Here is a 12,146-nt window from a genome sequence, read left to right as displayed (position 1 = left end):
TCAAAAAGGTTTAACTTAATCATAAGAATGTATATTTACCTAATAGTTTTTTTTTTTAAGTTTTTTTTTCTAAATATATACCATGTATGTCATAGATTAATATAACACTTGAAAGAAAATGTTTTTTTGTTTAATATTTTCAATAGTACGTTTCTTCCGGCAAAGTGCAGCGGTTTTTTTACTAACATAGTTGAAAATATATACAGATAAAATCGAACTAGCTGTCCGTTCAACTAACTGGTTAGCAAATTTATGAAAAAATGAAATGAATTTGATGCAGTTGTGTTATTTTATTCATTAGCTACATGCGTTGGATAATAGACTAACCGAGGAGGAAAGAACAGAGCTACGCAGGTCTCCTGGCACATTGAAGATAATACACGGATAATAATTAGTCAGGCTAGTCAAGAGGTAGCTACCATCGTATCTGTATAATACTTTTGCAAGCTGCATATACATATTTACTCACTTTGATCAATAGAAAATGAAGTTAATTTTAAAAAAATATAATTTTTGCACTATCAGAAGTTTAATCCCATTGTTTCTGAATTGATCCAACGCAGAATACAGTTGTGTAAAAGCGATTGTGACGTGTATAAGGGAGGCAGGAATAAGCTGGGTGAAACACATGTACAAAAAGGGGACTTTGGAAAAGCAGTATACAAAAAGCAGAAAACCCTCCAGAAACCAATGCCGAGTATCATAATACACCAACAAGGCAAAAGTTAACCACAGGTTCCAACTCCCTTAACCTTAGCAATGCACTAGGAAAAGAAAATATCTCCAATTAAAAGCAAAATCCGCTAGGGCTGATTTTGCTTAGCTTATCAAAGACTGTCACGTGATCAAGCCAAGTGAAATAACTCTTGACAATGACAAGTTTTCTAATGTTTTGAATTTTGCGAGAGATTTCGTTGAAGTTTGCGGGTGGATGCGGTGTACTCAATCTCAAGTTCACCTAGACTTCAGTTTTCCAGTAGATAGGAGATTCAGTTCGGAGTTGTACAAAGCATACACAAAATTCGGCTAGATTATTAAGGTCTTCCGTTTTCAACGGAAGACCTTGTACTGATTCTGTTGGTAATTCTTTTTATTCTTTTTTTTTCTTCTAGACGTTTTTTAAAACTCAAATATCTTGCTTGTTTGTTGTCTTATAAAGTTCAAATTTTCAGAGCTTATTGGTAGTTACTATTTCTCAATATATAAGGAAAATCGTTGAAATCGACACTTCCGGTAGCGAGTTATTCCCCTTTTTCCCAAAAATATAGGCATTCTTGTGCACGCAAAGGCTCTGAAACCGCTCATAGCATGTATTACAAAGTCACAAATCTTAAAAATAGAGAGTTTGAACGTTGTCCTCCGAGTTTTGTTTTTACAATTTTCCTCCTTTAAAGTTTCAAAAAATTAATTTGAATTTGTGTTTCAAAAAATGCTGATTTTTGGTTGTGTTTTTGTTATGTAGCTCTTTAGTTTAAAATTTTCTCTAAACACATATAGAACAAAATATGTGCAAAATATCAAGGGCTTTCACTTGACACCATTGAAAAAGGGTTGGCCCCTTAAATTAGGGGTCTAGAGCCCTTAAAAGTCTTCGCTTTATTACTCAAAAATGGTTAATATTTCGCAATAGCTGTCGATAAAAAAGTTGTTCATTATTGTGTTATCAATGTCGTTACAAAATTATTTTGTACCGGTAATGCGTAATATGAGTGTAAAAAGCTTGTCTTGTTAACATGTACCTGTATGTCATTTGGCAAGTAAGCGAATCGTCTTCGTGCGCATAACGTACATAAATTAACAGCTGAAAGTGTACCAGTATATACGGGATGCTTTGATTCATTTGAAAAAGTGTCTAAAAAGTATACGTGTACATGTTTTTCTTACAGCCTTTTTTTGAGCCACCTCTGTTTAGGTCCTATAGTGGACAACCGTTTAGAAAAACAAAAACGAGAAAATATAAACGTTCTTTTTCTTATCTAGTGAGATACATAAACTACATTTAAAAAAAAAAACTTCCATAAAATAGATTTGAGTCATTTCAAATCGACCTAAATTCTTAGCTGTGTGCGTCATTACATAACCCATCTCGCCCGCGGCCGAGAAAATCGATCGCCAAGGTCGCGGCTGGACTACCTAGCGGTCAGCGGTTATCTAATACACAAGAATCGCGTCTGTCATATGTGATTTTATTTAGCCGCAAACACAAGAATCGTACACAATGACATTAAAGCTTACTCTTCTTAATTTGAATTAAACGATAGATTGTCAATAAGAAATCGTTCTGTTTAATCATAAAAGCAATGCCATTCTCGAACTGAAGCAGTATCAGACAGATAGATCAACTGTGGGATTAAAGGGGGAAAAACTTATATTAAGTAGAGTTTAGTCATTATACTGGAAACATTGTAAATCTTCCTGGGTTCTGAGCTCTCTATGTGTGTTTTACCTTTACGTAATTTATCCGATCCCTCATCCGCGGCCGAGGAAATCGGCTGCACTACCTAGAGGTCAGCGGTTATCTAATAACAAGATATATATACAAGAACTGTTTCAATTTTATGTTCTTGAAGTTTCTTCACCTTCAATTTATTTAATTAAACATTAGAATGTGAATTGAGAAGCCCCTCTAAAAATTGATAAAAGCGATATTATTCCAAATCAGAAACATCATCAGACATAAATCAATAGTGAATTTGTAAATGCACTAAAAACTATACATGTACTAATAATGTTATAGATAAACAACGCAAAACCACAAAGATTAAACCTTAAAACGATAATCACCCCTAGAACATAGCCAAGGAGTTCCCGCGCGAGTGGACAAGTGATCCGCGGTAGCATTGTGTTCTTCTACATGTACTTTATCACACGTGCATGTTTATTGATATTTTGTATGATTCCAACTATTTGTTTATTCGAGATTTTGACCGGTACATGTAAGATTGACTTGTGTTTCAATTTAAGATTTATTTATTTACCCACGAATATTTCCGCTAAATACTGCTGAGAGGTTTTTTAGATATCATAGAAAGTAGTTGACGTCTTCATAAGGTTGCACATAAAATGAGAGAGAGAGAGAGAGAGAGAGAGAGAGAGAGAGAGAGAGAGAGAGAGAGAGAGAGTGCTCAAAATTGGAAGCATTATTTAGCCGAATTTAGTAAATGAAACAGTCCCCGAGCGTTCAAGGCAGGATAAAAAAAAATCAAAAATCAAATTAACACATGCGGTAGAGGCAATTGCAACTTCTCTGGCCTTTCCGGCAAGTTTGGAAAAACACCTCGAATGTATTAACATCACCGGATGTTCGAATTTTATAAAAAATGGAGTCGCTTCCCATTGAAATAAGTATCGGCAAGAAGTCTTGTATGTCGTTTCTGTGTTATATTTATATTGATACCTATAATGAAGTATAGCTCACATCTCAACAGATCATAAAATGTGTTGTAATTATATCAAGTTTTATAAAAAGGGGGGTGTCATGGACGCCTAGGTAATACATTCGAAGTGTTTTTCCGAGCTTGTCGGAAAGGCCCGAGAAGTTTCGATTGGCGGTAGAGGCTGACACGATAAAAGAATTGTCCAGAATTGAGGGATTTAGTGATTATTTTTAAAATGTTCACATGAGTTTTTAAACAAGATTTGTTTAGATTTTATCGGTTTCATGATCACAGTGCAAGGGCTTTATTATTTTTCAAAATGTGGCGAAGACCTATTTTTGGCGACTACTTAACATGTGTACATTTTTCTCCTCAATGTATGTCACTTTCCCACCCGTGTGTTTATTCGGTCAGTCTATGCTAAGTCAATCCGCTCCACGTGCGACCGAAAATCTCGTGTCGCGTCTGCCCACATAGCTCAGAATATTGCCCCCGGGCTGCAGATCAGCAATTGATAAATGATTGAGTAACATTTGGACGGATGCTTTCACTGCAGCGGTCAATTGTTAAACAATAAGTGTCTAAATATTCGATGTCAATCAACCTCACATTAAAGGTGCGATATCGTAATCTGAGAATGTGGCTAAAAAAATAACCTGTTGAACACGCTAAACTTCTATAGTTATGAACAGAATAAAATATATATTATCAGAGACATAAATAACTTAATAAGTTATTTATGTCTCTGGTTTTATAAGTTAACAGTTTTAAGTCAAAGATTAAATAAAATTTGTACTTAGGATTAGAAGTAATGATATACGACTACATTAAGCAATAAAGTCGGTCGATCGACATTAAATCCTCAGAGTACTGCAAGTGTCGACTGCAAGTGTTTCTATTTCATGTAAAGATTCCTGATGACCGATGATGTGTCATGAACTTGACCCAGGGTCAGTTGCGCAAGTTCAAAGTCATATTAAACATGTGTCATATCTTGTATTAATGGAAATGAGTAAAAGCTAGATTTTGACATAAAGATTACTTGTGACCTGTAAATATACCCTGCCTTGTCTGCCTCACTAAAGAAAAAGAGCCATCCATTATTCTCTAATAGAGAAATACGTGAGTAATGACTTCTTTCTTAGCGGGGATATCATTTGTGAGCTTGCTAACAGTACCTTTTAGATGGTCCAGTGGGAGCAATGCCCCCTTTCTCTCAACCAATATTTCCCTTAAGTTAACGCTTAGAAAATTGATTTTTGGGTCATTTCCCCCACCGCCACATCCACACTTTTATTATAATTAAATTAATTATATACATGTACATAAATGATGTACTTTTTAAAGTTATCCTAAACTTGAAGTAAGTTAAACGAAGAACTTGCCTGGTATGAAAATACTACTTTCTTGATTTCTTGAACTTACTATTCTCATATTGATAATCCAGTATCATTAAAAACCATTTCCTTTCTCCTTACACTCGCCAGGTTCTGAAATACCTGTATCAATAACAGATCCACCAATCTCCACTTGACCTCCACATTTGCATACAATCTAAATAAACACCTACTTAGCAAAGATATGCCTTTATCTGTTGTGGTGGTGTGGTGAAATACTCAATCTAGAGGTTACATAGAAAACAGGCATGAATTAATTTTTTGGTCTCCGTTTGAAGAGTTCCAATCAATTTTTTAAAGCTCTAATTGGAAAGAAGAAATGGTCGTGTAAAGATGACATTTTATCAATACGGGATCTGTCAGGCTCTGACAAGTGTCAGGAGAAGGAGGTGTTTTAATCAGACTGATGGACAATCCTTTCGCGACACGAAGTTGCGACGGAAGACCTACTCGTTGCTTTGCAACGAGCTCGGCTCTAGTTGATTATGTTGTGTGGCCTATGATGGTTTTCATAAACATGGCCCCTGTTGTCCAAAGGGGTGGCGCAACAGTATAATGTATTATGACTAGTATACCCCGATATTAATTTTCTATATAACGCGTTATCTGATTGATCTGGAGAGATACGTGACAGGGGAAACAAAACGTCGTGTATCTTGGGTAATAAATATTGTGTCTCACCTCTTTGGAAATCTTAGAATTTTTCATTCCAAAAATATAAAAAAAGCCAATATGTGCATACAATTTTGACAAATATGATGAAATGAAAAATATCAATCAATTAAATTCTCTCTTTTTTTACAAAAAACCAATCTTTCTCAATTTGATTCATGATAGAAACGAGGGACAATAACGAGGAAAAAACCCGATCACGATGTTATTGCTTTTGACTAGTCCAAAAATGATTATAAATCGACGTAATTTGTATAATCATATGTTGTTCGGTATAATAAACCTTTAATGCTTGCATAATTGGGAAATATGAAGATTTATTCCCCCCGAAAAATCAATAAAAAAAATTAATGTGATTTTTCTTAGGGGAATAAATCTTCATATTTCCCTCATCATCATGCAATAAATGTATTCTGCTCAGTAAATTTAAAATACCGCACTCCACATCAACATTTTTAAATGTTTTAAAATTTAAAAATATTAATGCATAACTCCCTCTCTCTCTCTCTCTCTCTCTCTCTCTCTCTCTCTCTCTCTCTCTCTCTCTCTCTCTCTCATTTTACAAGCGAGATACAGATAAAAGAAGTCGTTGTTATGTAAACAAACTAAATTAAAACATTTACTTATACAAAACATATGTAAACAATAACAGGACTCGAAATTTTAACCTCTGTAACTCACTTGTAACTTGATATTTGACTTTCAAATTTTGACAATACATTAAAAACATCCATATTGATCATTCAAGACATTGATAATTAGAAAATAAATTTAGAAAAAAATGAGCTCAGATCGTGCCTTAGTCCCTTTATACAGTGCCATATTTTAGAATTTCACTGTCTTTTAGTTTTACAGTCGGACTGCGCTCCAAGAAAATGAACTGATTTCAACAAAAAGTCGGAAAGATAATAGACAAGATAAAATTTTCTTTAGTATTCCTAAAATTGGACTTAGTAGAAAAATAGTACAAGTTCATAATTGGTGGCAAAAGTCGCAAATAGTATTCGAATAACGTATTTTTGTGACTAAAATGGTTCAGTGGTTATAGCACTGAGAATTTAAGATTTCGATACTTACAGAACATAAAACAATTATTTTTCTTTGTGTAAATCAAAACCTATAAACTAAATAATGTAAGAAATTTTGGTATGGAAAATTGTATCATATCATAAATATATAGATTTTTATGACCCCCCCCCCTAAAGTTAGAACTGCAAGGTGCAATGTTTTGAATAATTTTTCGTACAAACCAATTACCGGAGGCATCATGAGAATGTTTAAAATGGAAATTGTTTGGTTTCGTCCCCAAAATGATTGGGTTTATTCAACCCACATGAAATGCATCGATTGTAAACACAGCAAACTTCAGAAATATTAGAAACGAAATGTATACAGGTTTAGTTTTGATCCAAAGCATCGTGATCTTTATTTATAGCAATGTCAAAGTCGTAATACAGTCAAACCCGCCACGACGTTAGGGGCAAATTTAAAATGAGGCAAAAGAACGCGATACCCTTTGTTGTCGCTTGTTTTGTAAATAAATTTTGAACATAAATTTTCATTAAAATAAGGCTTAATGAACCGGGAAAACCAACTATCGTTTAAAGGAGTGCAAAAAAGTTGTTATAAAATCGGACCAAGCAGCTTTGAAGGGGCACGGTCACGATTTTGGTCAATTTTTTTTAGTGATTTTAATATTTACGATGTTTCAGTAAGGCATCTTTCATAAGAAACCAAAATTGTAGTGTCATTTATTGAGTAATAAGCAAGTTACAGAGCTAACAACTCTTTGTGATGTAAACAAAGCTTTTGTTTACATTTTGATTGTTCAAGGAAAAATTCTAGTTTTTGAAATAAAAGGAATGTGTAAAACGTTACTTAATGTTTATTTATCTAAGATGAATAAGAAGATAGACAAAACAGCTTGAAAAAGATTTTTATTGGTATATTGAGCCTCTGTAAACAAAAACAGGGCACAAACCCTGACAAAAAATTATTTACATGACAAAGAATTGTGAGTCCTGTATCTTGCTAATAACTCAACGACTGGCTCTCAAATTTCATTTGATCATTAGAAATGCATTCCTAAAGCACTGACAATAAAAAAAAAAAATAGAATTTGACCAAAATCGTGACCATGCCCCTATAAAGGGCATGGTCACAATTTTGTTCAAAAATCATTTTTTGTTTTTGTTGTTTATATTCCTTCAGTAAAGCATTTTTAAATAGTCAGGCATACTTTGAGCGTCAGTTGTCAAGTTATAAGTGAGATACAGAAATCCCAATTGTTTTTAAGTAAATAAAACTCAGCTGGTCATGCTTTTGCTTACATTTTTATTTTCTATGTTAATGCCTAAAATGAACGCAATACTAGTAAATGCAAGGAACTAACAATTTATGTTAAAAACTAATCAGCAGATAGAAATAATCAGTTTGAAGAAGAACTTTAAATATGTATTGAACCAATGTAAACAAAACAAGGCTCGATCGTTGATTACATGATCAAGAACTTTGAGCTCTGTATCTTGCTTATCACTCTACAACTGACACTTAAATTCATTAGAAATGCCTAACTTAAGCATTGTAAACAAAAAAATAGAAAAATCAAAATTTGACTAAAATTGTGACCATGAACTTATAAAATTTATTTCGTAATTTTTTCCCCCCATTTTCTTGCACAATAGTACGACAACGTCATTATCACAACTCACACCAAAAGGAAGGAATATACATGTTCATAGACGTTTTCTACAAGCCATTTGTCATCATACAACAAAACTATACAAGTGATGTATTAGTATTATGAATATCAAATTACAATCTCTCTGCAACTTGACGACATTTAACCTCAGTTATTCAAGTTCACAGATCAACAGACCGATTATAAGCATTCAGGTGTACAGTTAGGAATCAATTTAAACCCCTACCAACGATCAAGGAAGTAATTCCCATTTAATAACAAAACTAGTTAAGAACAACAAATTAAGAAATATTTAGAATGTGAGAAACAAAAAAGGATTTATTCGCACCGCTAAGTAATATGAATGGATTTTTAACAAACGTTCTTTTATTTTAATGAAAATGGAATTATCTACGAAAGAATATTTTAAATAGAACATTGATAGGAAGGGCAGATATGTTTATGATGGTATCCATGTATCCAAGGAGTTAAATTGTGTGAATAGTTTCGAGCATGAATTGGATTGATATTAACTACATGTACAAACATTGATAATAAGTAGAATGGGAAACACATTCAAAACCGAAGCAAGGAAACCAAGGTAAACTTATCTCAGTCAGCATTATATTAGTGCTGGCTCTGTAAGTGCTATATATAAATACCAGTTTTACCGTACGTGTGTAGTCACCTATCCAGCATGTTTTGTTTCTTTTTGAGCCAATTTGGCTCAAACCAAATCATTCGTGTGCAACATCGTATCTGCGTTGTCAATAGTTTGCAGTAATATCTAACATCATGTATTAGCAGCGGCATTCTTATACACCGTGTAAAAGAGAAGAAAAATCACGTTGATGTCTCGCACTGTACAAATTGATGTAACAATTGACAATGCGGAGAAAGCTTATCAAATGATTCAAAAGTATTGAAATAAGGGCCATGGTTTGTTTATATTTTTAAAAAAAATAGAAAAGGCTTTAAATTCATCTTCTAATAAATAACAACAAGAGAATGGGCCACATCGCTGACCTGAACAACAGTAATTCTTTGAATCATTCCCTTAGTATATTATTTTTTTTAACATTTTACCAACATATCTCTATGTTAAACTTTAAGCAGCTCTTGGGACCCAAGTATCATTCCAGGGGTTACAATTTTACCAATTTAGAATTCGCTAAAAATGGCTAATGACACAAACAATAGATATTGTCAAATTTTCGGGACAACCGGTCCCTTCTTCAGGACAAAAGAAATAAATTACATGACTAAAAAGCAAAGAAGTTAACGCGGACGTCAATTTTAATTAGCTAATTAACTTATTAATCAGGCGTGAAGTTGGCAGTCGATTGATTACTTTAGAGCGATCGGCGGCAGTATTAAGACATTCTTTCTGAATGTGAACTACACATGTTTATAATGTAGCTGGGTTTTTTTTATAGTTTCTTGAGTAGTTAAGTAGTAGCTTTAGATATTTTGTTTTTTTTTTTTTGCTTTTTACTCATGTAATTCATTTCTGTTGTCCTGAGGAAGGGACTGGCGAAAATTTGACAATATCTATTGGTGTGTCGTTAGCCATTTTTAGTGCTCTATATCATCACTTTACTGGCTTGGTATCTATATATTAGATCAGACACTTTAAAGATGCCTAGTGTTGATGATTCTATTCAGTGATATTTATAGGCTTGATCAACTGTATCTTTAGATCCACGAGCATCCTTTATCGGTACAGAGTCTCCTCCTATCATGGTAGGGTTTTAATTAGTTCCGTGTACATAGCTTTAAACTTCTCTTCACTTTTATTGTTTAATTTTGATTTTTCCTCACTTTTACTTATTGGAACTTTTCTAGCACCCCCCCCCCCATTTTCTATGTTTGTGATTTCTAGTTTATTCTTTCTAAATTTGATATAACACAGTCTCATTTCTGGTACAACCTATCACTTTCCATGTTCTGTGACAAATATTACCACTTTCATATAAATTATACATATTTTGGCAATTTAGTTTTTATTGAAATTAAATTTATTTTCATGGCTTTTAAACATAACAATACCTTTAAACTTCTGAAAAAACATAATACAGCTATGGGCACTAAAATGGCTCCCTCTTACGCCAATATGTTTATGGGAAGATTGGAACGCAACCTGCTTCTTAAAGCTCCTTTTAAACCTTTGAGCTGGTTGCGGTTCGTTGACGATAATTAGATGAAATGGGTCGAAAACCGAGACTGCCTAAATGACTTCATTACCTTTGCAAACTCCTTCCACAATCTGATTAAATTCACAGTGAACATATCTAGTTCCAGAAATGTATTTTTGGATACTATATCAGCCTTTGAAGATGGTGCAATAAAATTCAGTCTACATACCAAACCCTCTGATTCTCACTCTTATCTCAAGCCATCGAGTTACCACCCTCCCCATACTTTTAGAGGAATTCATAAAGGATAAACATCCAGAATCAGACGAATCTGTTCTTTTAATGAAATCTTTGAAGTACAGAGCAGAATATTCAAATCCCGTGTGTGGAATCTGTAATTGATGAAATTATTACACAAGACAGGAAAGCCCTTTTGCAATACAAAGAAAAAACAGACAAAAGCAGGGTTCCACTTGTCACTACTTATCACCCCGCCCTTAAGAACATCAACAGCATCCTTAAAAATAATCTGCCCATTCTTTACACTAACGAAAGAATGGCTGATCTTTTCAAGGATCCGCCAATGGCTGCGTTTAAACGCCAGAGGAACTTAAAGGACATGGTAGTGAGGGCGAGATTAGACAAATCGTTGCCAAACGGTGGTTTTAAAACATGTTCCGATGCCAGACGTCTTTTGTGCAAATACAGCACAAACGCGGACAGTTTTAAAAGCCCCATCGCGGGTCCCATCTACAATATATTTGGCAACACTTCTTGCCGCACAGACAATTGCATTTATCTCATCAGTTGCAAAGTCTGCTCTATGCAATACGCTGGTGAAACGGGTGACCTCTGCAGAAGGATCAATAGCCACTGCTCTACAATAAAGACCAAAAAAGTCAAGGAGTCCGCCGGGGAACATTTTAATACAAGTGGCCACAAATGAGAAGACATGACAGTATTAGTTTTGGTTATTGACCATAATCTTCATTGGACAGACGCGGAGAGGAAAAGCAAGGAAAAATTCTGGATGCACAGGCTCAATTCATTCAGACCTGATGGCATGAACAAACAAATGAACTTCACTAAAATGAACGTCTCATAGCCATACATCACCTGACACCCACATAGTAATTTCAACAAATCTGTCAACTGCGCCTCTTTCATTTATTAGTTCTTTTACTACCTTTTATCTGTAAATCATTTTTTTCTTAATTTTATTTATTTATTTATTTATTTTCATTTAATTTTATCTCTCTTTAATAATAATATTTCGAGTCTATATCATAAGTGCCCAGGCCCAGTTAACAACCAGGGTTCAATTTTTCATTTATTAACTCGGACGTCAATTTTAATTAGCTAATTAACTTAATCAGGCGTGAAGTTGCAGTCGATTGATTACTTTAGAGCGATCGGCGACAGTATCAACACCTTCTTTAAGAATGTGAACAAATGATGTTTATAATGTAGCTGGGTTTTTTTTTTATAGTTTTTTAAGTAGTTTAGTAGTAGCTTTAGATTTTGTTTTCTTTGTTTTTTACTCATATAATTTATTTTTTGGTCCTGAAGAAGTGACTGGTTGTCCCGAAAATTTGACAATTTCTATTGTTCGTGTCCCATTTTTAGTGCTTTATATACTCAGTTTACTGGCTCAGTATCTTTATATTAGATCCGACACTTTAAAGATGCCTAGTGTTGTTGATTCTATTCAGTGCTTATTATATATATATATATATATATATATATATATATATATATATATATATATATATATATATATATATATATATATATATATATATATATATATATATATATATATATATATATATATCTATATATATATATATATATATATATATATATATATATATATATATATATA

General features: G+C 33.5%; 1 protein-coding gene across 2 annotated transcripts in view; it reads left to right on the top strand.

Annotated features, from left to right (window-relative positions):
• The first annotated feature begins 8,362 nt into the window (after positions 1 to 8,362).
• The window catches only part of LOC128192810 (uncharacterized), a 34,398-nt gene continuing 30,614 nt past the window's right edge, over positions 8,363 to 12,146 (top strand). Inside the window, exon 1 of one of the 2 annotated variants that reach the window (XM_052865793.1) lies at positions 8,363 to 8,727. In XM_052865793.1, coding sequence (XP_052721753.1) covers positions 8,690 to 8,727 — 38 coding nt within the window. In that variant the 5' untranslated portion in view covers positions 8,363 to 8,689. The remainder of the gene's footprint in view (positions 8,728 to 12,146) is intronic. The other variant, XM_052865792.1, reaches the window with a different exon arrangement.

This window comes from Crassostrea angulata, chromosome 7, assembly GCF_025612915.1.
Source record: "Crassostrea angulata isolate pt1a10 chromosome 7, ASM2561291v2, whole genome shotgun sequence".
Lineage (NCBI taxonomy): Eukaryota > Metazoa > Mollusca > Bivalvia > Ostreida > Ostreidae > Magallana > Magallana angulata.
Note: the sequence above shows the minus strand (reverse complement) of the source record. Positions and strands in the feature narration are given on the sequence as shown.